Below are 27,856 nucleotides of genomic sequence, written 5' to 3'. Positions count from 1 at the left end.
GATTTAAAGTTATAAGATAAGCAAAAACCAGAAGTTATGAGAACTTCCACATTTGTTGTCTGCATTCATGTTCCATGTAAGAGTTTTTAGGGTGAGATGTCTTTGACATCTCAAATACCGTATTTTGACTGGTATTTGATGGATAATGTGTAAGTTGTCTCAGTTGGAGGGTATGATTGCGAGCTTTTGTGGTTTCACCACCAGCACTTGGACGTGAAGTTACAGAGAGAGAGGCAGCCCATATTTGATGACAGCTTTCTTCTTAGGTTGTGAGAAACTTTGCTGCTACTTTTTGTTGCAGCTTGTTCTGTTTATTTGTCTTTACTCGGGCAATGTTTCTGGTGGAAGGTAGCTCTAAAACAAGGCAGGGAAAAGGATTTGTGAGGCTGTGTTGACCTGACCACCAGCAATGTTAATTTTATGTGTAAATATTTTAGTTGTGTAAATTTTCCAATTTTCTCTTGCCTGTGTACAATGTCTATATGGAAAAGTCCTTTGCCTATGCACAGATGGAACAGCAGCTGTTTGAGGTCAGTAGTCATATGTTTCGTTTGAGTGTATTACATCTTAGATCCTTAAAAAGGGCTGCTAACATAATACTGTGGCTGCTTCTCTAATGAGTGTTCTGTGACAGCAAAAGGAATATGTAAAATATCCATGACCAGTGTGAAACGTGCTCACGCTCTGCCTACTTCATAATGTAGACAGGGTATGTTGGTGTGTCAAATACTTCCAAACCTGAGAATGAGTAAAATGGCAATAAATCGTAAATACAAATGCTATGTTTGCCCTATTAGATTGCGGATCAGATTTTTTTTTCTATGTGTTTAAGTCCTGAATGCAGAAATATCTGTTGGTCTCTATTTAGAGATTATGAGAAAGCCTTCAGACAATGTGGAATACAAAACAGTAACAATTGCAAAAGAGAGTGTTTTATTTAATAAATATAAGTATTCCAAATAGTATTTAATAGCCATGTTCCAACTTCCAACTGAAATCTCCAGGAGAGGTTTAAATTCAGTATAGTTCAGTAAATGATACATAAGTTATTTCTATTGCCATTTTATGCAATTCTTTTCCTATGTGAGATGATCCCTTGAGGAAATTTCATTTTAAGTAGATATCTGTATTATAAATGCAGAGGATATGGAGGTGAGATAAGGTCTCAGGCCTTTGCAGCCTTTCTAAAGGAATTTTATGTATCTAATTTTAAAATCAACAGATTATTAAGGTATAATTTTAATTAAGCCTATAATTAACATTTTCTTAGTTTATTAAAATTTCTGATTTTCTTAAATATTTGCATGCTTTACAAAATTTCTATTCTCTATCTTTCCAGCTATACTTCAGATTTTAGAAACACGATGCTGTTTTTGTCAGTGAATTATATATGATAGTATTTTGAAACAATTCCAGTTTTCTTACTAAAATCATACTTCTTTCATCATAAAAAATTATTTCCAAAAATGGTCTTTTTTTTTTTTTTTTTTTTTTTTTTTTTTTTTTTTTTTTTTGTGTGTGTGTGTGTGTAAATTTTGTAGTTTTTCTTTCTTCTATTTGTTGTAGCACATGCCAAGAAGCCTGCTTGGTCAAGGAGCCGAGGGGTTTCTCAGTCAGCACAGAGGTGGTATGACGCACCATGCCATTTGCACCAAGCTGTGATATGAGCTGTGCCCCCAGCACTGGGGTTTGCAGTAAGCAGCTGAGGTCTCACGCTGGTGCCTGCAGCCTGTTCTGCGTGCTGAGAAGTGGAGAGGGGGGCGGCACGGGCACCAGCCTCAAGCCCACCCAATCCCTCTGTTCTGTGTCCAGCAGTGCACATAATAATAGAGGAAACGTGATAATTTCCCTCCTGCCCAGTTATTTGCCCTGTCTGTGGCTATGCCACCTGATGGTGATGTGCTTTGTCAATTTAGGAGTCCAGGGGCTTGCTTTCCAGGTATCTGCCTGGTCTCTCCTGAAACACCTGTGAGCTTTCTGCGTCCATCAGCAAGGAGCTCCACCAGTCGTCCACGCACTGCCTGTAGAACTCTTTTATTTGCTCTGTGTCTGGCTCTTGCTTGTTTCATCTGAAGCCTCTGACTTCTCATGCTGGAAGAGACAGAGTTGATCCCCATCCAGCGTCTTCATCATACTTGTGAATTTGTAGGCTTCTTTTCATATTCCCTGTAAGCTGTCTCTTTTCCATCTGAAAAGCCACATCCCATTCCACCAGTGCCTGTATGAAAATAACTACAAGCACAATGAACCTTTGATCGTTACTGTTTCTCTTCTCTGTCCATATGAAAATGTGCCTTTCTGAGACGATGGAGTCAGAACAACACAGTTATATATATATTTTTCTGCTACTTTTTGAAGTAATTCTGGGCACTAGCCAGGCCTGGTTTGCTTTGCAGTGGCTGCTGATGTGTGACAGGAGGGGGTGCAGGTCCCCCCGCAGGGCGCTCGAGCACTGAGGCAGCCAGGGCCATTTGTGCTCTCCCCCATGCAGGGGCCTTGCTTGGCCTTTGCAGAGGTCGCTACGTGCAGTCACCAGCTTTGGTAAATGCAACTGCTTGTAACTGAGAGCGTTGCTTGATAACAGCCACGGGCACTCATCTGCATGTAGCATGCTTAGGAACTTTTGCTGTGCTTTGGCTCAGTGAGCAGCATAGAAGTATTCTCTTAGAGCAGGGGAATTTGGAGGTCTGTGCTTCTGCCAAGGTCTGAGGTGAGAGAGGCTCACCTCTGTGACAGGGACAGATAACCTCTTCTAGTAAATATAGCTGAAAAATGAAGGGGATAGAGTATGTCTTTACTACTGTCGCTGCTGATGTTGTATCATGTTACAGATACTGTGCTTCACCTCTAACTGAATACTTACTTCGAGCAGGATCCTGCTAGCAGTGCAGCTATGGCAGTTGAGAGACTCGGTGAAGATTAATAGTAATAATTACAGTAGAAGCGAAGTAAGTACACTTGTATTCCAGGGATGTTACCCAGAGAGGAGTGGTGTGCTCAGTGCCGAGCATGCTGTCTGGGTTAGATGACCTCCCGAGATCCCTGCAAACCCTGAGTTGCACAGCTCCAGCATTGTTGCCAGTACCTGAGCAGGTTCATCTAACGCTAGCTTAGGAACACAGTGTTGGAGTCATGCTACTGAATTTCAGCAGAATTCAAATGTTGTTGAAAATTGTACAAAAAGCCCTCTGAAGCCAGCACTTCAAAGATGAGAAGGTGATTCTTGTTCCTGTGTCTAAAAACTGTTCTAGCAGCTTTCCAAGCTGGTCGGTGGTTTGTGATGTTAGCTCAAGTCATCATTCAGAACTCTGGGAAGTGTGCTACTGCAGCCGTGTTTTTAAGGTAGCATTTGTAACATACGTCACAGCGAGTCGGTAATCGTAAGTTTGCTGCAAATTCCACCAGCTGTCTTTGAAGAACTGCACTGGTTTTAGGAATCCTGTGGGATTTATTCAAGAGAAGAATTCATAGTTTCACTTGAGTGATACTTACTTCAAATCTTGATTCCTCTTTTTACATCCAAAACCCCTTCTCTTTACAGATAAGCTTCCCTCCTCTGATTTTTATTTTATTTTATTTTATTTTATTTTATTTTATTTTATTTTATTTTATTTTATTTTATTTTATTTTTTTATTTTATTTTATTTTTTTATTTTATTTTATTTTATTTTATTTTATTTTATTTTATTTTATTTTATTTTATTTTATTTTATTTTATTTTATTTTATTTTATTTTATTTTATTTTATTTTATTTTATTTTATTTTATTTTATTTTATTTTATTTTATTTTATTTTATTTTATTTTATTTTATTTTATTTTCCTCTTGCTGAGGCCTTTCCTTCTCACCCAGCTTTGGAAAAGCTGCATACTTACATTCATAGGTTTCCTTCTGTTCCTCAGGAAGCTCTCCACCTCAGCCAAAACGAACGGGACTAGCACGGGTACAGCTCTTTGAGCTAACCTGGGGCATTTTATTTTAACTCAGGCAACATTCACTTCTTCAAGCAATGTAGTTAAAGATTTTGATGCCATAGTAGGAGGGAAAGGAACAAATGAAAGTGGTAGCCCCTTCAATTTGCAGAACTGAAAGCAGTGGTCAAACAAAAGTATCCATGGCCCAATTTTACTGTATTTGTTGTGGGGAATCCATACTCTCTTTTTATTCTATCTTTTGTTGGCACAGCCTATTCTGAAGTACAAATTTCATTCAAAAAAAAATCATATTGGGTTTCCTTTAACTCAGTACCTTTCTAACTTTATTTGATATCACTACCTTGGCTTAGGAATGATTCTTATTTTGTTTACTGTATTTGTTCAATCTCCAGGTCAAAAAGTACTGGGCTGAGAAACAGCTCAAGTGGCAAGAACAGGAAGAGAAAGATCTACAACGTATGAAGGGATTAAGAAAATTAATGGCTAAACAAGCAATTAAAGACAGAGAACGGTAAAAGAAATTAAATATGAATATAGTATCAATAGGAGCTTCTTGCCATATAATTTGTCTTAATCTCCTAACCTTCTAAATTAAAACACATTGAAAGAAGTGATATGTTTCTTCCTGTTTGGCAGTTACCCCAGTCTATATACAGGGATTGTATCATGGTTCTATCCTGCAAGCAATTTATTTGTTAGTTTGAATTAATTCAAATAGCCTCAAATATAAATTTTATTCTTTTAGAGGGTCTTAAACTATGCCCTCAAATTTTGAGACAATCAAATTATTACTCTCTTTTGAGTATTTAGACCCTAGACTTAGTAAATGTTGTTGCCTCTTACTCACATTAGCACTCCTCAGTTATTGATATGGTATTTAATACTGTACTGGAAAAAGTATTTCCATAGAACTGTTTGGTTTCTTCCTCTCAAACAACCTTCATTTAGGATTTTAATGAATGCCAATGAGAAAATTTTCATGATGGCTTCTGCAGACTTTAGAACCAGTATGTTTCAAAGGGTGAAATTAAAATGCAGACATGCATTAGTTGTAGCTACTGTTCACTCATTTGGTGAACAGGCTGAACCTGTTCACATTTGAATCCTTGCCAAGCAGTCTGCAGAATATGGCCTTTAATGACCTGCTGAAGAAGTACCATAAAAAGACATTTGTACGAAGTCCGATTATAAGTCCTCTCATATCGAAGTTTGTCTTTTTTACAGAAAGAGCCCCACCAGACTGCATGGAGAAATGTATTTAAAATAGGGATAAAGTTCCATTGGTATTAGAAGACTAAACTTGGTCTTAATTATTTGTTGGGAAACACTACTTTGATCTTTTGTTGTGATGTCTTGCTGACAGCTGAGTTTAAATATACATGTCCTTATGCTACAAGTAGACATGTACCTATACCTTTCCTTAAACATACCTGCATGATCATAGCTAGTAGCAAAGGAAACACACATACTTGAATTACTGATTTTTCAGCAGAACTGATTAGGAGAAAATGACCTTTTTTTAAACTTGTGTACTGCACTATGTTATACAGTTGAGGAATATTATTTTCTTACTCTAATGAACACATCAGAATAAAATATAAGGAATTGGCATAGTTCATTGAGGAGAGCAGGAAGGAAATAATCATATCTTCAGGCTATTAAAAATCAAAAATCAGTAAGTACTTAGCATTATGTTTCCATAAATTGGCATACCGTACAAAATAAAACAGTCAAAGAGAAATGCTCTCTTTTAATAATTTAGTGCTTTTCATCTTCAAAGCCTTCACAAACATTAATCAAAGAAGAACAGAGATGTTTCTGTTACTAGGTACTGTACGGCCACTAGTATGGTATAAGGCGTGTATTGTACAGAACTAAGGTATACACGATGGCATGATGATTTCACAGTGCAGAATTGCAGTTCCGTAGAAACTAATTGTAATTTTTACATGTTTAACCTGTTCCAGACCACAAATCATTTTCAGATCTTTGCAGAGCTGATTGTAAAAGATGGGACAGGCTAATACAGCAATTCTTATCTGATACATTTTGTGGCTTTTCAGGGAAAGGAAAAGGTTTTTAGATGCATGAGCTAACCAACTATTCCAAGGACAAGATGTAGCCGGGATAATCACGTAGAATTTCTAATATGTGCAATCAGATATTAAAAAAAGTTCAGCCCTCATCCTGACTTGCTTCTACATTTAATTTTAAATTAAGTAATCAGGTTTATAAAATTAAAGAAAAAAAAAAAAAAAAAAAAACAGTCACTGTGCTGAGTCCTAGCCCTGAATTCATGGAGCAGAGCTAAGAGAGCTAAGAGGAAAGCATTGCTATTTGTAGGAATTTTCTTACTAGCCATGAGAAATGGAGCACTGGCAGCTGTTTGCTGTGCTGCTCTGTTAGCCACACGCAGGGGGTGAAGGTGCTCATTTTTTATTGCATCTCTCCTTTACTTTGTGCTGTTTGCTGCGGTTCCCTCCGGAGAATGCTGGCAGACAGACAGCCTTTCTTCTATTGCTTTTTGGGGTTTTCCCATTTCAGAAGCATGGATCTCAGAAAACCCCCAATGTCCTCCCTCTCTCTCTGTTCAGTGCTCCATGTTGAAGGCCCATGGAACCTAAAGAATCCAGAAAATCATTGGAGAACTGGATGTTTAAGACCATTCAGAAGATCAGGCAAATTAGATGCTGTTTGTGGAGCCGGTGCTTACAGCAGCTTTGCCACAAGCTTTCCTTACATTTAAGAATTTCTTTAGAGCTCAGATATGAGTTGGGCCGTGTACCTTGACACAACCACAGCTCTCTGACTTGGGTTGCAGCATAAATTAGCAAAGGATCTATCCCATCAGTTTTTGTCATGGGAACTTGAGGCTACTTCTGAAAACTTCATGTGGGTATGTAAAGCACTGCACATCCCAGATGCTGGGAGCCTTGGCAGCATCGTGCATCAGTCCAGCCTCCTGCAGGTAGAAACACGAACAAATAGATCTTCCTAGCCTTAGTGCTGTAACCTAACCACTGGATAATGCTTTCTGCTTGTTATCAGGTATTTATTCAATCGACAACAGGGAACAGGGTAAGTTGTGATACAGACCAAAAATGCTATCTGTATTATGACCCATTTTTAAAGTTCCAGCTAAAGCTTTCATAATAAAAACGTTTCATATTGAATATTTTTCCTATTGAATATTTATGAGACAGTGTCTTACAGCATAATTTTAATGAAATTGTGCTTATCAAAAATTACATAAGCGTATGCCCATAATACTTCAAAAGGTAGTTTTACCAAACCTAATCAGTTAAGCCCATTTTTCAGCCGATGATTTATTAAAATTGTTACTTACAGTGGTACTTAAAGTCAAAATTGTGTATTAATTTTTTTTTAAGCTTTCTATAAAATTAGTTGTACTTAATTTTACAGAGCAACAAGATGGTAGGTCCTTTCTCTGCCTTCGTCTGCCTGTTATTTAATTTGTTAATCATTTGCTATCGCTTATACATATTTATACTGGGTATGGAAACACTATAAACTATTTCCATTTGGCTTTAGTAAAGTTTTATGCTCCTGCATGTATGAAAACTCCTACAGAAGAGATGCAGTATTTGAAATTAGACCTCAGTGAGACCCCTTCAGTTTTCTTTCTTGGTAACTTATAGAAGTTCTCAAGTTGTTGAATTTCATATTTGATAATCCTGGAGTATTTTAAAACACTCATATAGTAGTCAGCTCAAGAACAGAGAAAGATTTTCAATATAATACATTTTTTTTTTTTGGGGTAGGGGGAAGTATTTCTGCTTTTTATTAAATTTTCTTTGTATGAAAACCAGCTTAAGCCTTCTCCCTGGAATGACATTACCGGTGAAGATTACTGTTGTAAACGTTCATCTGACTAAACTACAATGGCTACACTGATAAACAGAAAGCCTCTCTTGGGCATTGTCAGGCAGCTTTTTTCCATTCTCTTAGGACAAACTTGTTCATAGCAAAAATTACGTACTCCTTTGAACTCCTGAAAATTTTGAGAATTATAAAAATACACTAGTTTTACTGTAGTTGAAGCAGCTTTTTCTTCTCCAGTTCTCTAAAGGCAAATTGTAATTTGAAGGGGGAAGGAAGGATAACTCTGTATGCAGAGTGTGGCAGTGGCAATTCCTGCGGAAGGACTAACAGTGATATGGCAAAGAATATCTTTACAGCTTCATAAGAAACAGAGTTTGGCAGTGGGCAATTCCTGCGGAAGGACTAACAGTGATATGGCAAAGAATATCTTTACAGCTTCATAAGAAACAGAGTTTGGCAGTGGGCTGAGAACTAATAGGAAATATGGTCACAGCAGTATTATCAAGGCAATAAAAACCTATTGCAAAAAGTTGATTTGCAAAAATAATGTAATAGGTAAAGTTTCAAATTTATTTATGCTAACCTCCATTTTTTCTTTTTAAGGAAGTTTCTAATTCTTAAGTTTTCTTGCTTCTTCCAGTAACAAGATTGGGAGCAACTTGTTTCTTTTAATGGAAAGGGTTATAGGAAAGAGTTGTGCTGCAATACACAGATGTCAGAACATTTCTTCTTGGCAAAGAAAATGGAAAAAAATGAGTAATAGTGCTATAAGCTTGCTAGAGAAAAGCTAGGCTTCAGAAATGAAGTCTGAAAGGTTAGCCAACTTCTAAAATAAATAAATAAAATTGTATCTCTCTCTATATAAATGAAAAAGCATTCTTTGCATTTTGCAGGTGTTTTTGATGAACCGTCTTATTTTTTAAGTGGACATAAAGAACATCAGGATAGTTTTCAAATTGAAAGTAACAATTTTGAAATGAAAATTGACCATGTGTTTTTCCATTTGTATACATGCTGTTTTACAGGGTAATGTTTAGACAAGCATTGCTAGACAAGCGGTTCCTGGAGAAAAAGGAACAAGCCCTTCAAGAAGCACGTGAAGAAGAAGAAAAAGAGAAATGCCTTGAAGCACTCCGACAAAAGGTGTTTATATTATATATATAGTATTTTCATACACAGTAAATATACAAACACATACTGTCATATTGAAGATTTAAAAAAAATAGTCACAAGCAAATAAATGAAGTTAAAATGCACTTTAAGTTTGCCATTAGTTCTGTCATGTGTGCTTTGTAACTGACAACTGGAACATTAAGATGTTATATCAACAGCTTCTACAGTGTAATTTGTTGTAGATATGTCTTCTATCTTTTTTTTTAAAAATCATAAGTCTGCCTTGAGTCTCAGGCAAGGTTTATGAGTAATTAAAATTAAATGAAATTTAAATGAAAAGCTATGAAACTTTTACACCTTATCTTGAAAAGAACAAAAGGACATCCCAGAAAATTCTTGCTAACATTTGCTATAGTAAATGTACAAAGTTACTTTTTTTCTCATTCTGACTTTTGAAGAAGTAATGTTTCCTTCATATATATTTTTGTATCTTATCTCTTTGGTTTTTACTTCAAAAATTAAAAGGAAAAATCCAGAGTTCAAATTCTTTGCACTCCAGGATGTGCAACCAAAGGAAAATAGGGGAAGGAGAGAAGGTGCTCTTTAAACCCTTCTGATTTTGGATAATTTAATCAGAATTAATACAGCAGTTCTCCAACCTGGACTACCTGTACTTAAAAATACAGTGGTGCAGCCATGACCTTCAGCATGTCCTTTGGCTTTAGGCTTAACCATCTCTGTGTGCCAGTGAAATTTTTCCTCAGTCCCTTGTGGACTGTTTGTGGCCTTTTAAGTGCTTTCACTTCAGCGTTATGTAGTACAAATTCAAGAAGAAAGAAAAAGATAATAGAGTTCAAATACTGCAAGCTGTCTTCTGTGGGAGCATAACAGGAAGCCAGAGGGACCATTAGTTCAGTCATTTTTTAAACTGTTAAGTTCAAATTAATTTCCAGTCAGTAATACATTAAGAATCTGTCCAATTATATATTTTGTCGTATTAACTATGATTTTAGTTTGTCAGTGCATTCTTTTAAAGAACTCTTTAATGTCTTTTCTAAGTTACTGGTTGAATTGCATTGCCTTTTACAACGTATTTTATCAGAGGCTGATTGAGAGTCATGATCTGAACTGACTGACCCAATTCTCTTACCAAATTAGAAAATGCTTCTAGAATTGCCTTTGACCAGGATGGAAGAGTTCCTGCTTCATTATTTTTCCAATCAATATTTATTCTTTGTGTTTCACACTGACGAAATACTTCTTCATAAAATATGCCCCTTTGTCATATGTGGAAAAAAATAATTAAGATCTCCAGTGAAATCATAAAGTTTGTATATTCACAGGGTAAATATGAAGATAACATTTTATTAAAAAGAGAGGTAGAAAAAATAATTATAGATTATTTTAAATATTTTTTCTTGTTTTAGCCATTCATTTTGCTGTCCTGACTGATTATTTTGCTCATGCATCTTTCTGTATTTTCCAAAGTAGTTTTAGCCTGTATCTGACTATATTAACACAAAGCTGCCATTCAGCTTTCAAGGTTATTTTCAGTTTTTAAGGACTGACAATTGGCATTCATAAGTATGCAGGTTACTGTGTGTTCAGCCTGCCCACATAACAGGCAATTCTCCACATTATAACATTTCTGTACTTGCCAGGCGTGCCCACTGCTATATTAAGTGCAGCCAATTAAATTGTCTCCACTGGGAAGCTGGAAAAAATCTCCCTGAGTATCAGTCTCTGTCAAAGTGGGTTTCCTACCATTTCCAGCGTGCAGGCTGAGAAAGTTTTACTGTGTTCACGAGTTGGATCTTTCCCTCTTGTTCCATATTGTTACAGTACTTTCTTAGAGATCACTGACAGCACATGGCTTGGGAGGTGCTCTGCTGCTAGCAGGCGTCCAGAGAGCCCCTGAGCTGCTCTGGTGGACATTGGCCCTCACAGATGTTGAAGAAAAGCAGTGTGCTGATTCAGGGTTTGAGTGCTCTCTGAGCATATGCGGTATGATGCAGAATGCTATTTGCTGGTCTTGAGACCTAGCTCAGCATCCCTGGAGGGGATACTCATGCTCTGGACTCAAGTTGTCAGCTTTACAATATTTATATATGGAGACAAGTTGGCTTAAGTCTACTTTTGGAATTTCTAAACCAGGTAAATGATCACATTCTGAAAGGCTGTGTGTTATTAATAAGACCTTTTCTCACTGTATATCTAAACAGATAAAGTAACTGTTATTTTCATATTGTTTCATACTTTAGGTTTCCGTTGTTGCAAAATTAGATCCAGCTAGAGTAGTGGCTGATACAGTGGCATCTAAAGCTCGGATGGGCATCGGAACCAAGGAAGAGTTTGTTCTTCAAAAGCCACTGTTTAAGTTGCATACGTTCAGTGAAGAGCAGGTAATTGTCTGTAATGGTACAGTACGGTTTATTGTACGCAAGAATGTCGTGAGAGCAATACATGATAGTGATCTTGTAGCTGAAATAGTGATGTTAACAGTAGAACATAGAGTATAGTATGTGTAAAAGTAAAAACATGAGGAGTAATAGGTGGAGTAAGCTCTCTGACCAGATGTTTGTAGATGCTGGAGGAGCACAGCAGGAGTGTACACAATAGATATTTGTGTCCATTGAGGCTACTGGGCTAAATGGATGGACTGAGCTGAGCCAACTGGGCACTTCCTGGGTGCACTGGGTGTTTTGAGTGATCTGTTTGCTGTTCCTTCATTTCAAAACTCATCCGTTTTACACTTTTAGGAATTTACTTTAAGAAGTGCCTCCTTTTCACTTGTTCCAGTTACTGGTGTACTAAGAACTTGAAATTAAGTGCCTCAGCATGAAAGTCCTCCTGACTGTAGAAAGATATGTCATGGGTAACTTAATTGTGGGGTACGTTTTTCCTTAGAACCATATTATGTATCTCTTCATAAACTGAAAATTAGTATCTCGACTGTCTTCTCACTGTTGGTGAATGGAAAATCAGTTGGAATGTAATATACAATGGCTAAAGGAGAAGAAACCAGCCAGGTGTAGATGAAGCAGGAAACTGAGGTAACTGTACCATTTTGTCTTTATTCATCATTGCTGTGGTTTGTTTTAACAGATCATTTCTGACCCTAGAATTCGAGTTGAGTTAGCTCTTCGAGAAGCTGGACTTCATAAAACACTTTATGCAAAAGAGATTTTACCAAAAATTCCTCCACTGAAACTTCCAAGAAGAGATATGGAATCTACGGCTTTTAAAAGGTAGAGCACATCACATGCAAAGAACAGAGAAGCTTCAGGGGTGTAGTGTGGGCCATTATGCAAAAACTTTAAATAAATTTCCTATAGACCATGTAGTGGGACTACTTTGTTGTCTCTGTACAATCATTTAAAAAAAGTAATGTACCTTTCCTATATGGTGCTCAGTACACCACTGTACACCTGCCTTGGTGAAGGTTTTATGGAAATCTGGTGGGTGTAGGCTGCTGTAGAATAATGCTGAAGAATTTTCCATGTCCCCCTCTACCAGAAAATTGGTCACCTGTACATGAAAACCTCCCACAAACATTACTGGCCAATTTGATATCTATCATCTTAGGTAGGAATTCTGTTTTGTAATTGACAGCATAAATCCAAAATAGCTTCACAGTCACTTTAGATTACACTGTGATACATAGTAATTATGATACATAATTCATTCCAGGTTGCTTGAGAACTTGATTCTTTTAATTATAAAATCTTCGTTATCATGAATGTTCCTATTATTCCTTGGTTACTATAAGAAGAAACTTAACCTTTGTCTATATTTAGAAACCAATTTGCTGCATCATATTTACTGCAAACCAATCATGCAAACAATTTCATATTGACAATTACTCTTTCAGAATAAATTATAAATTAGAAATACCATTTCAGATCTGGGATCTTTATTTTGCGGCTGAAGCTATGGAACATAATTTTACTAAATGAAAGGGAAATTGATGCCATTTCATTTTGTAAGTGATTACGTTTTCAAGCCTTACATAAGATGACTGTGAAATCTATTCTGTATGTAAACAAGTTACAGTTAGCAGCTTAACCAAAAAGGACAATAAATATCAGAACATCCATATCTGTGTATCTAGATGTTAACAGGAACTTCATTAGCATAATGTTGTGATGCCTTATAGACATTAATGGATCACATAACCTACCACCGCCTTGCAAAGCGGACAGTAATTCCTCACTACCCAAATGAGAAACTGAGGATGAGGATCAAGAAGGGCCTATCAGCATTATCAGCAGAATCCATGGTGCAAATAAGGCAAACACCAAGAGAGAAATTTTACTGCTGGCTACCACATACCTCCTTACCTGGCACGGAAATCAGATCGTCTTCCTTTGACATAGCAAGTAACTCTACACTAAGTGTAGAATTACTAAGTGCACCAAGGGGAGAGTCAGGCAGAACCGATCTTTCGGAAGAATCTCCTGAACTGGAAGTTTTTCAATATGTAAAAAATCTATTTATCTGAACTCTTAAATGTCATAGTTCTAAAGTTGTCAAAATTAATTTGCAAGTGACCTTGTAAATGAGCCTTCAAAACTAGAAGCAATTTCAGTAGGAAGTTGGCCAGGCTGTACACACACCCCTGTGAGAGCCCCTCCACCCACTGCCCAGGAGCAATTTGGCCTTTTACAGCTTGTGGTGACACTTAGAGATCATTGTCTGCATCCTCAGTGTGTGCTGCTCTGCAGAGGGTGTGGAGGAGCAGTGGCTGCAGCTGGTGACACCAGCTTGGTGCAGATGTTGGTGTGTGCTCCCTGCCCTGCTGGGCTCTGGGGCCACACGAGGTTCAAGCACCGTTCCATACTGCATGAATGTGAGTCTGAACGCCTGTCGTAACAGCAGTGTGTAACAGCACTGTTCTCAAGTGCAAATTAATTTTGCTATGCCATTGACGTAGCTTTTGGCAATGCAGCTGAAGCAAAGTTATCTTCTGCCCAGGGGCAGGGTGGGCAGGAGCCAGCCCAACGGGACAGCCCTTCATGTTCCTTGAGCAGGAGCCAGCCTGGTGACACACTCATTTCCTGAGCGAATTTCACTGCTGCTCTCCTTGGATGCTCGATGATGTCGGTGCAATTCAAACCATTCGAGGCCCACAGCTCCGGTACCACGGTGTTTGTGAAACCCAGCCACATGGGCAGCAGCGCCTGCTCGGCCTTGGGGGAGCACGTTGTGACCGAGTTCCTCCTTTTGGCTTCCCAGGAAAGGTCTGCTCCATGCCAGGGCTTGGTCCCGTGTGCCCCCGGTGTGTGCATGGGCGCTGGCAGCACCGGGGCCCAGCTGCCGCTCACGGGCCGTGCCGGTCGGTGGTGCCCTCAGTCGCTGGCAGCGGGCGCAGCCCCAGGCGTCTCCGGATGAAGGCGGCGATCAGGCGCTGAGGCCGCTGCTGGTACTCCCGCAGCACCTCGCGGGGTGCCCGGATCTGGTCCCCCTCCAGGCGGTCCAGGAGCGTCACGCAGACAACAGCAGCTGCAAGGCAGCCCAGGCACTGCTTTACCACACAGACCACAGGGAGCCCCTGCGCTGCGGCGGGCACCAGGCCTTGGGGAGAGCCCCTCGCACTGCCCTCCCTGCGTGCCTGCAGCAGGAGCCCTGGGACGCACGGGGGCTGTGGGCCAGCAAGATGGGGGCAGAGCTGCACCTCTGCTGCCAACAAGCATGTCCAGCAGGGAGGGGTGAGGGGAATCACATTTTTTTTTTTTGTCTGACACACGCTCAGACCTTTTAAAACAAACTTGTTTTTTTACTGAGCCACGGGACTAGTTTTACTTTTTTTTTCTAGTGGAAATAGTTAGGAATGTGTTTTTGGCCTTCAGGTCAACTGGCTCTCACAACGAACCCAAGCCCTGTGTCGGGTGAAGGTACGGCTGGGGCAGCAGCCCGCGGCAGGGACTCACCTCTCAAACCACACAGCCTGCACATAGCAGCGAACGCCGTGGACTCCATTTCAATGTTTCTCACGCCAGCCTCGTGAGCTCTTTTTAAGTATTCCAGCTTTTTTTCACTGGAGAACGAGCACAACGCGCCGTCTAATCTCCCCTGACCTTGAAAGGAAATGAAGGGCTGTCATTGCTTGTCCTCGCAGGGCTGCTGCCACAGTGCCCTGGGGGGAGCTTCAGCTGGAAAGCCCTGCAGTGCCCGTGTTTTCTATGAAGCCAACCAAGTTTTCCTTTGCATAGCTACTTAGTTCATGTTCCAGTTAACCTGAACTTTTAAAGCTAGTATGCTGTGTCTCTGTATAGAGGAGAAAACTACACAGGTTTTAGCACTTGTAAAAAGGAAGACTAACCACGGAGATTCAGTACAGGGGGTGTCTTGCACTCTGCTGGGGCAAATCCTCACAGCTCCTCTGAGGTCTGCAGTGCACGTCAGCTGCAGGTCTGCCAGCTTAGATCCTAGCAGTGCCAGATCTTTGTGGCAGCAGCATGGCAAGCTGTGAAGATGGGAAAATCAGGGAGAGGAAAGTTCCTTTAATTTAGGTTTATTTTTTTTTGTAGGGAGCGCTGTGGGTGCAGGCAGCCAGAGCTGTTTGTGAGTGGCATTCCCCCTCGGGCACCGGCCGGGGAGCCGGGCCCTGGGGCGCTGGCGCTCCCACCGTGGGCCTTGCCGTGCCGTGGGCCTGTGCAGCTGCGCCTCTTGCACAGCACACAACATCCCTTGTGCAAGCAAAACATACACCTGCGGCAGTGCCAACCTGGGCAGAGCGCTGCATTTTATTGCTCTTCCTACTGTTAACCCTCTTAATGGCTTTTTATTTAAATAAAACATGGCCTCGAGCAATACGCAGATGGTCGCATTTGCAAGCAGATCCAAAGGTTTATAAATAGTTCTCATATTATTAATTCTTCATTTATTACACTTCATCTACTCTGTAATCAGCATTTCATTTTGCAAAGGAAACAGTTCCAGAGTAACCAAAGTTTGTTTACATAAACATCACACACTTCCTGACATTTTTCTCGTGTTTGGTGATTCTGAAGTTACAGTCTCATAGGAAACAGCTGAGCGCAACCCATCTGCTGGGATAAGGGGAGGGGTGCTGGCAAGGGGATGTTTCTCTGCCAGGGCGAGGCTCTCGGCCTACTTTTGGAGGGCCCCTAAGCACAAGCAGCGCCCCATGTCATGGCAGAGGTCCCCAGCACCTGCACTGCCCCCAGGAGCCACCACTGCCCGGGTGGATCCTCGCAACCCCGCTGACTGCAGCAGCACCGGCCGTGCAGCTGGCACTACAAATCGAGCTGCTGAGTGCAGGGCGACCGGCTGGCAGGGAAGGCCGTGCCCTGGCAAAGTGCTGGGGTGGGCACTGCAGGTTCTGGAGGTACAGCCCCCCGCGACCTCCGAAATCATGAACAAAGCAGCGGGTCAGCTCCTGCACCCCGTAGGATCGTTAGCATGGGCGGTTCTGCCTGCCAAGCAGCACGAACACTCGGCACTGTCTGCAGGAAGGGGAACAGCCAGAGCGTGCTTACCTTCGTAGAAATCGTAGGTGCACATGGTGTGCCCAATGAGCGTGGGGAATTCGGGGACCTCCTTGCTGCAGGCGAGGAGCTCCTCCGCGAGGTCCCTGTCCAGGTCCGTGCTGCGCACCACCACGTCGCCCAGCACCACCTGCTCGAACCGCGGCTGGAAGGAGGCGTCCACGGCCGTGTCCGTGATCACAACGGAGCCGGCCTCGATCCCTGTGAAAAAAAGTGAGGCTAAGCCAGCGCTCGTGGCACTTATGACCTGTTGCAAGACTTCAGCATGACAGAGAAGTATCACTAGCTACCTATGTGAGTGTTGGTTTTTTTTTTGATTTTTTTATCAAAACAGATGTGAGAGAATAATTGAAATTTATGCAGTGGTACAGATGTATAAGAAAAATGCAGAAAATCAGCACATGGGAAGTGCCTGTGGGAACGTGCCGAGTGACGGCATTTTAATTGCTTCTGGCTTGCAGAGACCACGCCCGAGCACCAGCTTGCGCAGGCACGAGCAGCACTGCTGCCCTGGCAGGCATAACGAAAACCTGCAATCTGCTAAACCAGTTGCTGGAAGTGTCCTGGTTTTAACCCAAAAATAAAATATTGTCTTGGTGTTTGATATTGCAGGACTTGGCAAAATGTGAAAGCTCGTAACTACATCACCTGCTGAGATTTTTTTCTATTAATAGCCTTTTGCTTGGGAAAAGGCCTTACTGAGACAGCTTACCTAAGCCTCCAGAAGTACCGATGCGTATAATAGTAACGTCTCGGCATTTTGCGTGGTGCAGCAGTTTGATCAGCTCATGAAGCATAATGGAAATGGAAGGGATGCCCATTCCGTGCTGTTGAGAGGAGAAAAAAGAAAAGGGATGTTCTGTGTGACACCACGGTAGGTGGCAGGTACGTGACCACAGCGAGCTCAGGATTACACCGTGGCCTCTTTCTGATGGTGAGGCCAGCAGCAGGTGTCTTTTGGGGCAGGACACCTCTCATGTCTTTGCAGCCTGCCCAGGCAAAGCATCTAGCCCTCTCCTCCCCTTGGTGGTTTTAAGGTTCTTGTCCATAGAGCTGGTGTTTGTGCCCAGGGACCACTACATGGGGCACGGGTGGTGTCTCTCCTTCAGGGAAGCGCTCTCACAAATGCACCCCAGCAGCTGAATGCTCCAAGCGCTTCCTCACACTGCTCATCCTTATGCCACGTGCTGACTCTTGTTGTTTGTCATGTCCTGATCGTACTCTTAGTGGTGAGATCTGGCAAAAGCAGAGCCTCCGCCCCTCTGGGTGCCTCCCGGCTGTCCTTGCCCACACCACAGCACCTCTCCCACATCGCTGGGCACAAGGCATAACGGGTGGGTTCAGATGGGTTCGGCCCCCTCGGCAGGGACCGGTGCCGCCCCTCAGTCCTTGGCTGCTGGGGCTGCCCCTCCTCTGCTCCCTCGTGTCTCCTCTCAGGCCTCTGCTCTGCTGCTCAGTCACCATCCTTTTCTCAGTTTCACCTTTAAAAATAAAAGGTGTTTGGGAGTACAGCCTTTTTTTTTCATGAGAAAGGCCTCTGTTTTTTTCTTTTTGCCCTTTCCATCGTGTTCAATAGCCTGAAGGAAATGTATCTGAAGAAGCATGTTGGCAGTCAGTCCTCATGTTGCAACGTCTCTTTTTGGCTGTGAGGCTGATGGTCTACCGTCTTCTATCACGTTTTAAATATGAAAACATTTTGCATGTTATTATTCTGGAACATCAGCCTGAGCTATTTGACAATGTCTAAAAAAATTTATTCTCCCTGTAAATATTCAAAGCAGGAAGCTGTCTTCCTGTCTCCGGTATATTCAAGTTCATCTGTGTATCCAAGCAACTCGCAAACTGGCGGTGCTGGCAGCCACTGGGTGCTGTGCTCGGGCGGCTCGTGCCCGACAGGGCGGTGGCAGCCGCGTGGCTGGTGCCCGGCACAGCTGCTGCCAGGTGGGGCAGAGCAAAACCTGCAGGGCTTTCTCCCTGGGATCCTGCCAGATCGGTTCCCTCGGGCTTCTCTGTCAGTCAGGTTTGGTTCAGTTCTGTCAGAGGAACCAGACGCGATCCCTCCTGGCTGAGCGGTGCCACCTCCCATGAACCAGGTGTGAGACCGATCCCATGCCTGAAAAAGCAGCAGCAGCAGCGGGCCCTGGGGCACCAGCACCCACCAGCGCAGCCCGTGCTTGCTCCTTCCCCTGTGCAGTGCCAGACACACCACTGTTCCCAGAGGAACCAATAATGGGGCAAGGTTTTCACTTGGGAACCCATGCCAGTGCAATACTGTCGGCAATATTTCAGTTACTCGTGATGGGAACTGGTCTTTGCCTGGTGAACTGCCACACTGCTGAGATGAGCAAAATGCGTGCCTGCTCATTCTGAGCACTGCGCCCTCTAAACGGGAGGTGTTGGGCACGCAGAGGACAACCGTGGCCAAGGGACCGTGGTGGTGCCAAGAGCTGAACACCAGGCAAGGACAGAGGCTGGCGCCAGCTGGGCCAAGGCTGTGCCCAAGGCCGGGGCCATGGTGCCGGGGCGGGGAGGCACGCGGAGCACGGCAGAGCCTCATGGAGCCTCGCCTTGCCTCACGGTACTTACGCTGATGGAGAGCACCGGCCCCGTGCGGTACATGGCGTAGCGGTCCGTCCCCGCGCAGATGTCAGCCAGGTCCTCCCCACTGCCCTCGAGCCCCAGCTCCTTGTGCATGAACTGGGCAAACGCCTTCATCCTGTTCGGGCTGCCGCCAACGCAGACAAACTGGGTGTAAAATGTGAATTTGTGGGCATTTCTCACTAAAACGGGCATCGAGTCAGTCCTAACGCAGCAGTGTGCGGCTGCACCAGATGCGAGCAGCGAGCGCTGCCTCCTCACGGGCAGCCGAGGGGCATCGGAGCAGCGGGGGTCTCAGTGCCAGGAGCTGCCCTGAAAGCCAGGCTGTGCTCCTCTGGGGCTGTGCCTGCGCTGGGCCAAGGCAGTTGTACAGCTGCACAGAGCTGGGTGGCAGCTCCAGGTCAAGAAAATCTAAAGCAATCTCACTGTAATACATTTGGCCAATTTAAGCTGTTAGTATTCCTACTGACAGCAAAGGAAAGCAAAGCCAGATGTTAGAGTGGCTTGTCATTTTATTTATTCTATCAGCAGTGTCTGCTGCAATCGGAGAGCACTGCTGATGACACGGAGGCCACAGAGTCAGGGAGGAAAGGGACAAATACTCTCAATTTCTATACTGAAACAAAAAATGCTCCTTAAACATAGGAGGGGGCTGGCGTGTGGCTGTGTGAGCAGCGCTGCCGACCCGCAGGGAAGGGGGAGCCCACGCATGGTGGTGGCTGCGCCGGGCTCCTCGAGCCCTGTGGCTCCACGACTCTTCCCCTGCTCTGATTTAATGTGGGATGGGAGCACTGACAGCCTGTGCTTGACAGCTTTGTGCTTTGGCCTCAGCTAAAAATAGGACATCCTCTTTCCCATCTCCAGCACACGAAGCCCAGCTCAGATGCTTTGGACAAGTGCTTCCTGCCTGGCCTCTGACAGGGAGGCCAAAATAACCTCAGGTTTTACTGACCGGCAGGTATTTTAAAGGAGAGTTTTCTGTTGGGCCTTCTGTCCAAAACAAGCCACCGAGACCCTTTGCAGGAGGCCAGATCCTGCTCCAGCTGGAGCGCCCACAGCAGCGGGGCCCCAGCACGGGACGGCAGCGCTGCGGGACAAGGGGCAGAGAGCCTGGCGTGCCTGGGAGCTGCTGCCTCGCTTCTGCCCCTGCCACTTACCTTTATGTCCCCAAACATAGCGGGCAGGTTGTGCGTCCTTGTTCCCAAGTCCAAGTGGTACAGAATGTCCTCCTCCATCGAGTCCAGGTGCGGGTTTTTGATGAGGACGGGCCCCCCGCTGCGGGGAGAGGGGCAGAGCCGGGTGAGCGGGTGGCTGCCTCCTGCCAGAGCCTCGCGAGCGCTCGTCCTGCTCACACCCACTGCTTCTGGGAGCCCCTTCAGCAGTGCCTTACTGTCCCTACGTACTTGGCAGAAAGGGGTTCTCGATATTTTTCTTCAGTTTTGTCAGACTTAGCTCTTTCTTTGATACAACATTGCTGGAAGTACCTAGCAGATAATGTACTGTGATGCCTCATACGTGACAGCTTATTAAGCTCGTAGCAAATCAGGATTTTATATTTGTACTGTCCCAAATAATTGCCTAGCAGTACAAGTGCAAATTAAATTCAGATTCTGCAGACGGCAGGAGGTCAGTTTACCTTGCCTTTCCAAGTGCTTTAATAGATGTAAAGCAACTAAACAACGATACAGGCCAATTTTATAAATAAGGCTTAAAGAAAACCCAGAGAACATTTTTCTTGTCTTATTAAAACAAATTCAAAGCCTCTCCCGTGACTCACCCAGAGTAACCTGTTGTTTCAGTCATGACGGCTCTGCCAGAGTCAGCTGAAAGCGATACCCTGCGGAAAGGTGAGGCAAACACCCTGCTATTTCTTCAGCTGTTAGCTTTCGGAGCTAGGAAGGGATCTGAGGCGGCTCTGCAGGGGGTTAAATACTCTCCCTGCTTTGTGCAACACCCCAGGCAGCAGCGGGACCACCCCCCTCCTCCCGCTCCCGTTTGTCCGGTAGGTGCCAGATGTTCCTGCTCCGGGTCAGCGCTCTGCTTGTCCCGGGACGTGGTCCCAGAGCCCCGCATTGGCTGGCCCTGCAGGTGTGTCGCTGCTGGCACGCCTCTGGCCACATGCACACTTGCCCTTTGGCCAGCACAGGGCTGCAGGGCTGGCACATGTGTGTGATGGCTTTGTGTGACCAGTGTGTTGGCCCCAGGAGTGTGTTATGGCATGGTGTGTTACGGCATGGCATGGCGTGTTCCCGTGCCAGGACATGAGGGGCCGTGGTACAGACCCCGGGCTGGAGCGTGGTGTGCTTGGCTCCCCAGAGCAGCCCAGTGTATCTGCAGGTGGGGCTTCTGGCAGTGGGGATGCCTCTGACATTTCAAAGCATGTACGTGTCCAAGCCCTTAACATTGCAAAACACCAGGAAAAGTCAAATAAGCATTACAAACCAGTTGTACAGTGAAGTGTAACTTGGACGTCTTGCCCAAGACGGGATCAGAAAGGATCTGAGGAGGGCTGGAGCAGAGCCCGTATGAACATTTCAGACTTGCTGGAGTTGTACCAAAGTCAGGCTGCAATGGTTTCTCTGCTCAGATGAAGTTCTCTCCTCTCTGGATGCTGTTAACATATTCCTGCCAAAGATGACTTATTGCTGACACTCCACAGCACTCCTGAAGGATATGGATTTGGTTTTTCTTTTTCCTTTCAGAGTGCACCAGATTGCAATGAGAGGTACGCAGAACAAGTGTCCCTGGGGATGCACATGCAGCGCTTCCTGCAGTCTTGGACTGTGTCAGTCACACAGACACTCGTCTCTCTCAGCATAGCATTAAATGTTTCGGGCACCTTGCAGTTCATATAGGGACTGTCATGCGCCTCTTTCCAGTGTTGTCCACTTGGCATGAATTCATTTGGAGACGACACCAGGAAGGTTTGCTACTTGCAATTGCTGGCTGCAAGCACAGTGGTGGAGCTGAGGTCAGTGTTGGCTTGCCGTGGGTCTGCCAGCTTCCTTTGGCACCTGCTCGTTTAGCAAAGGGGCGCGAGGTCGCCCCGCTCGGGCTCTGTGCCCCACATGCAGTCAGCATCCCGCTGCCGGTGGTCCCACCCCGCTGGAGGAGCGGGGCTGAAGGGGGACCCGCAGCCTGCACAGCTGTGCTGCAGTCGGTGCCGGCACCCAGCCGCCGCTGAGGCTAATTTGGCTTGCAGAGCACCTATTGCTGTTGGCGATGCACAAAGCAGAAAGAACAGCTTGCGCCTCAGAGCCCAGATGAGTGTGGATGAGTGGGCACAGAAATCATCTACTTGTGTCGGGAGCCTAGCTGATGCAGAAGGAATTGCACAAGTCTCTCACCCTGCTCCACCACTTCCCAGCCGCTCGAGCGCTACCTTGCAGCCTGCAGAGGTTCAGAGGAGGAGGTGCTGGTCGTGCCGTGGCACAGCAGTGTCGGCGCGGTGCAACATCAGCTCTGCAGCGAGCCAAGCCCAGCCGCTGGCACTCTGCGACCGACAGAGCCTGCGCTGGGAGCAAGTTCAGCAGGGCTGGAGGGAAAGGCAGGATCTGGCAGAGTGGTGGGTGGACAGACAGCTCTCATCATGCCAGTGACCCTGTGGTGAAGCAAGGTGGGTATTGCCCCAAGCCAGCGACATCCTGTGGGCAGGGGTTGCTGGCTTGGTCTATTTAGTGCAGGATTTCCTTGCTTCCCCTTCTTCACACTTGCAGCCAAGTATTTTTGGACATGTCTGGCAAGATCTGCACTTGTGCTATTTTAAACTGTCTCATGACAAAATAATTTTCCTGAGTGCACAGGTGAATTTTTAGCTAAATATTTACTTAAGAACTAAAAATAATATTCCAGTGGACCCAGCTGCAGTGTGTGATATCCTTGCCTGCTGCCAGTGGAGTGCGCAGGGCGGATGGCCAGTGTGGACTCAGCTGCAGTCATACCTGGTTACAAAGCACATCTCTCCTTTGCCAAAAATGTAAGACCTCTCTCAGAGGGTTTTGACTGGTTCTACACTTGCCCAGGAAGAAATTGTCCTGGATTTGCTATCCAAAGGGCACTTTGTGTTCAGCCTGCAGAGATGCTGGTCTGCTCCTGGTACCACCTCCTGCAGCAGGCGAGGTGGATGGGGCTGTGCATGGCGTGGTGTGATGGGCACGTTGTGGTGTGATGGGCTCAGTGTGGTGTGGCCACCAGCCCTTGGCTTCCTGGGCACCAGGCTGGGTGCTGCTGTGGGGCAGGAGCAGCCCCGTGCCGCAGGCTAGGCTGGGGACTGAGGCCACCAGCACACCTCAGGTGCTGGAGAAGTGCCGGAGCACAGCATTGCGTATTCTCTGCCAGAAGCCCAGTGCCGCTGGGCTGAGCACAGCCCCGCTGGGCCTGGGCAGGGTCACCCAGCACCCTCACAGGGCTACAGGCGTCCAAGAGGCAAAAGGCAAGGCCTTGGAGAGCAGCCCTGTGGAGTGCGCAGAGGCAGAAATCCCCGTGGGACAAAGCTCTGCCTGGGAAGGCAGGCTGAGAAGCTGTGAGTAAGCAATGTTCCCGATGATGTTTGTCCCTGACGTGTTCAAGGTAAAAGGAATGAGCGTGTTCTTTGTAAGTAAACAAGCCCGAGGGAAACGTCTGCCTTGTGCTTTTGGATTCCCAGAACTGATCCTGAAGTGAAGGGACAGCAGTTGCCGCTGCTATGCACATTTTGGGGCAGTTTCAGAGCTTGTCTTTGTGCGGGTTGGCTCGCTGCCCGGTCAGGTTCTGGTCAGTACTGAAGAGCTCTCGCTCTGGGGTTCCTCCTTTGTGATGGTTTTCCGTGCTGTTGTCCCCCTCCAGATGCCTCAGGTGTGCCCTCGGTTGTTCGCTGGGGCCGTTCTCCCCGCTGCGTGTGCCCCCGCTGTGGTTCGCGGTCCTGCCCGCAGTGGCAGACGCTGCAGGGCCGTGTTCTCTTGCAAGGCAGGTGGGGAAGTGATGAAGGTGAGAAACAGAGCCCGGAGCCCTGAGTGTGTGTTTGTGGCTGGTTTAGAGCGAAATTCAGACTCACCGAGTGCCAGGCAGCAGAGCTGCGAGCATATGTGTTAGGAGATGACAAATAAAGCGGGCTGAGGCACACGGCAGGGTAGCATATGGTAATGCAGACAGCCTCTGAGCGAGTGAAGAGCTCAGGAGAGCCAGCGCTCCTGCACACGTCCAACACCTCTAGTCTGCTAAGTGCTGGTTTAAAATAGACGCTGCACGTCAGCCCTTGCACATCAGAGACACTCTGCCCGCTGCGTCCTGCCCAGGCTGCTGCGATGTCTGCTCCAAACAAGCCTGAGCAGTGTCTCTTCAGGTCGGCTCCTTTCTGATTTCTCTCCCGTCATACCTCCGCCACGACGTGGTGCCCAGGCTCTGCCGACATGCACGATGCTGCAGCCCTGGCCGCTGAGCACGATGCGTGCCCGTGTCAGCTTTTAAGTCATCAGTCACAGCTCGTTAGCAGAAAGCTGATGAAAATGCCCAGTCTGGGAGGTGTCTGGTGCATTCCTCCAGAGCCGATTTCTAGCGATCATCACGGAAGAGTAGGAAAAGCACTTGGGATTGTTTTTACCTGATAAAACAAGGCAATGTGCCACCAGCACACAGCTTTCCCTGCCCTTGCCCCTTCCCTTCCCTTCCCTGTGTTGAAAGTCCAGGTCCAGAATAGCAATCAAGGCAGGCAAAATGTAGAATTTATCAACAGCTTGCCTGGTTCTTCTCTTTGCCTGGCTTAGTATTGCTGTAAATCTGTTCGTGGCTTTGGGAGAAGTCAGTGAGACACCCTGAGAAGAAACGAGACACCACAAACCCTGGGGACATGCCAGGGACTAGAGTCAGGGCCCACTCAGGGCCGGCTGCGGCACCCGGTACTGATCCATGCGCTCCTCCGAGCGCTGTGCTTGCTCCCTTCCTGCCTGGTATTTTCCTGCTCTCCAGGCTTTGGAATCCAGATGGTGCCTAGGGTTTTTTATTTTTTTTTCAGGGATATTTTTATCCCTTCGTCCTTCCCTCGCTGGGCCTGCGGGTGCGTGTGACAGGCACTGCGTGCCTGTGGGTGCAGGCAGAGGCAGGAGGGCTGGGAAGAGATTTTGACAGCAACAAGGCGCAGGGCACAGGGTCTCCATGGAGCTCACCAAGCCACTGTGCCTGTCGAGGCCAATCACAGCTCAAAAACTGGATGAGAAATATTTTTCCTTCAGGCAGCAGACGGGGGCTTGGCCTAGCACGTCCCAGCCCTGCCCTCTCCAGTGCCACCGGCTCCTGCCCACGTGCGCTGTGCAGGCGGGGTGCCTGCGGGGACAGGGGACGAGCAGGTCCCCAGGCAGGGTGGCTGAGCTTGGCCGTCCCTGCTGCACTGCTCCGCGTGCCGGCCTTGTTAGGATTTGAGCTTTCTCTGCATGGGGCTACTCGAGCAGCTTCCTGCACCCTGCCGAGGATTAGGGGCTTCCAGGCAGCGATGAGCTTACGCTGGTTCCATTTTAAAAAATGAGCTGTCCAGACCTCACATTATCCAAATATTTTGAGATGGAAACACATGAAGAGACTAAATGCTGCCTACAGAGGAGGTGTCCTGGCCTGGTATCTCCTGCATCCGCTGATGTCAGACCCAGTTCTTGCCTCATTTGCAGACCAAGGTGAAGGATTTCTGGGCATACAGCACCTCCGGTGCTGTGCCAGATGTGGGGCTTGGGGGCACGGGGCTTTTGCCATTCAGGAAGTGCAGGAGCCTCCTGAAAGCACCCTTTTGGCATGTCCCTTGTCATTTTTAAGTGTTACTGCCAGCCACTTACTGGAAGCAGATGAGGCATGTACAATAAAAGATGAAACTATCCCAGAAAATCCCATTTTGCCTTAAACCTGTTTCAGACTGGCTAAGCCTGATTCCATGACTGTGGTCCCTGCAGTATGATGTTCAGCCGATGTTCAGTTCAGGTAGGCATAAGCTGATCAGTTCATCCCCCTGAAAGTCATCCACAACATTGACCTTCCAATTCTTGTCTTTTTCTAGCTTGAGACACAAAAACCTCTGTTTTCCTCTGTTCCTGTACCAAACAGAGTGGAGTAGAAGTGCTCTAAATAGTCTATTTTTAGAAAATTGAGCATTTTAAACAGATGAGGTTCTTAGCCATTCAAAACTATAAATTCATCAGAAAACTGAATGAACTGCATGTGAAGTTAGCACAGAGAGAGCTGAGTTAATGATTTGCCCCGTACAAGTCAGGAAAAGAGAAGGTCACATATTTTTCATAATGACAGAGCTGAGCTGTGTGACTTTGACTCTTCCTCAGCCTGTATGTGATGTGCCAGGATGGGTGAAACAGAGGCTTTACAAGAAAAAAAAGGCAGAAAAAGAGAAGCTTGGGAATGAATCAATGTGACTGTTTTTTGTGTGTGTGTGGTGGTTTTTTTTTTTCCCTTTTCTTTTCTTTTCTGAACCCGCAGAGGTGCCAGTGCTTGGCAGCTGTTTAGACCCCTCTGTTTGCTGCCAAGGGCACTTGCATCAGTACCGCCCGCCGCGGCCAGCAGCCTGGGACTGCGGTGGCGGTGCCCATCCAGCGGCTGCTCGTGGGGCCAGGTGGCACCGGGCCGTGGCACAGCCAGACTGGTGGGACCCCCGCAGGGCACTGGGGACAGCCCCCGGCACGCAGGGCCAACGCGAGGCCTCGCACCAGCCCACCCCTGTCTGCGTGTCTGTGTATTCAAACCCTTCAGCCATTCAATTCAATGCCATCATTCCAGCTGTTCAGAGAAGAAGGCGTGTAGGTTAAACATGTGTGAGCCAGCACAGGAACCCAGTGCCTCTGTAAGCTGCAATGTGCTGGGGAAAAAAGAAAAATGCTCAAAAAAACCCTAAACTGTTTTAGCAGCTGCAGGAGCAGTGTGACTGTGTTTCTTCATTCCGTATTCTCATCCATTTGCAGCACAATTCTGTTTCCTGCAACTCGAACATGAAAGTTCCCATTATGGCAGCAGCAGCAGAACTGCACTTGGTAAGCGCCGGTGTGATTGTTCTGATGATTTAGAAATGGGACTTGTAATGGCTGCTACATTTCATGGGGCAGAAATTCAGATAAATTATTCCTCAGATGCAGAACCAGCCCTCACTTACATGGGTTGAGACCCGAGCTGATTCAACCAAGGCAAGCACAGTCCCCCTGCAGCAGCACCCGGCAGCGGGCGAGGGTGGAAGCGAGCCCCTTTTTGGGATTGCTGCCAGCCCCAGCCCTCGGGGTGCTGGGCGAGGGGAGCACAGCGTGCTCGGCTGTGCTCCCCGGAGCCAAGGAGCTGGCCTTGGGGCCGCAGGCAGGTTGTGAAAGCAGCACAAAGCACGTCAGCACGAAGCACGCCCCGCGAGCGGTGCGACACGGCCCGGGCTGCTGGCAGCACACGCGGTGGCACGAAGCAGGCATCGCTGCGAGAGTTAATGGCTAACCCCTGAACAACTGGCACCCGAGCCTCTCAAACACAGGTATCTGGGGCTGACCCATGGGAACCAGAGGCCCTGCAGTCGCACTGGCGAGGCCGAGTGCCGGACCGTGGCCAGCAGCGTTTGCATTTCAAAGGGGAAAGCGCCTGGATAGGGCCCTGCTGGCTGGGCTGGCTGGCAGCGTTCGCACAGACCATTCTCCCGCTGTAAAAGACCACTTCATCGAAAGCAAATACATTTCTTCATCCACGGTGATGAACTGCCATGTCAGCAGAACAGCCGAACGCCGACTGGCTCCTCAGTGTCATCCCCAGCCGACACTTCCAGAACGTGACGTCTGCATTTCTGCGCAGGAACTTCATTACTTTGAAAAATACTTTCCTTCTTATTAGAAAAGGGAGCTTTAGAAGAGCTGGACTCGG

At 46.1% G+C, this 27,856-nt stretch overlaps 2 protein-coding genes across 5 annotated transcripts in view; one reads left to right on the top strand and one right to left on the bottom strand.

The window, feature by feature from the left end:
• Nucleotides 1-12,243, top strand: part of CCDC148 (coiled-coil domain containing 148) — a 61,842-nt gene extending 49,599 nt beyond the window's left edge. For all 4 annotated transcript variants that reach the window (XM_032190034.1, XM_032190035.1, XM_032190036.1 and 1 more), the window contains 4 exons: nucleotides 4,328-4,446; nucleotides 8,804-8,921; nucleotides 11,153-11,293; nucleotides 11,997-12,243. In XM_032190034.1, the coding sequence (XP_032045925.1) occupies nucleotides 4,328-4,446; nucleotides 8,804-8,921; nucleotides 11,153-11,293; nucleotides 11,997-12,143 (525 nt within the window). In that variant the 3' untranslated portion in view covers nucleotides 12,144-12,243. The remainder of the gene's footprint in view (nucleotides 1-4,327; nucleotides 4,447-8,803; nucleotides 8,922-11,152; nucleotides 11,294-11,996) is intronic.
• A 1,968-nt stretch (nucleotides 12,244-14,211) lies between these two features.
• Nucleotides 14,212-20,803, bottom strand: UPP2 (uridine phosphorylase 2). Its single transcript, XM_032190076.1, has 7 exons — nucleotides 20,778-20,803; nucleotides 20,158-20,275; nucleotides 18,989-19,147; nucleotides 17,115-17,229; nucleotides 16,394-16,603; nucleotides 14,822-14,968; nucleotides 14,212-14,393 (listed from the first exon to the last, which is right to left on the bottom strand). Exons 1-7 carry the CDS (start codon nucleotides 20,801-20,803, stop codon nucleotides 14,212-14,214), a joined length of 957 nt encoding a protein of 318 aa, XP_032045967.1.
• Nucleotides 20,804-27,856: the final 7,053 nt, after the last annotated feature.

The sequence above is a fragment of the Aythya fuligula genome, chromosome 6 (genome assembly GCF_009819795.1).
Source record: "Aythya fuligula isolate bAytFul2 chromosome 6, bAytFul2.pri, whole genome shotgun sequence".
Classification (NCBI taxonomy): domain Eukaryota; kingdom Metazoa; phylum Chordata; class Aves; order Anseriformes; family Anatidae; genus Aythya; species Aythya fuligula.
The sequence above is the reverse complement of the archived record's forward strand: the minus strand, read 5'-3'. Positions and strand labels throughout refer to the sequence as shown.

What these genes read in the sequence shown, in the direction of transcription:
- UPP2 (XM_032190076.1), bottom strand. Translation starts at nt 20,803, where the DNA reads ATGACTGAAACAACAGGTTACTCTGG. An exon ending in CACCTACGATTTCTACGAAG is followed by an intron (nt 14,969 to 16,393) that starts GTAAGCACGCTC and finishes TTTCCTTTCAAG; the next exon opens with GTCAGGGGAGATTAGACGGC. An exon ending in CAGGCTGTGTGGTTTGAGAG is followed by an intron (nt 14,394 to 14,821) that starts GTGAGTCCCTGC and finishes GCTGCCTTGCAG; the next exon opens with CTGCTGTTGTCTGCGTGACG.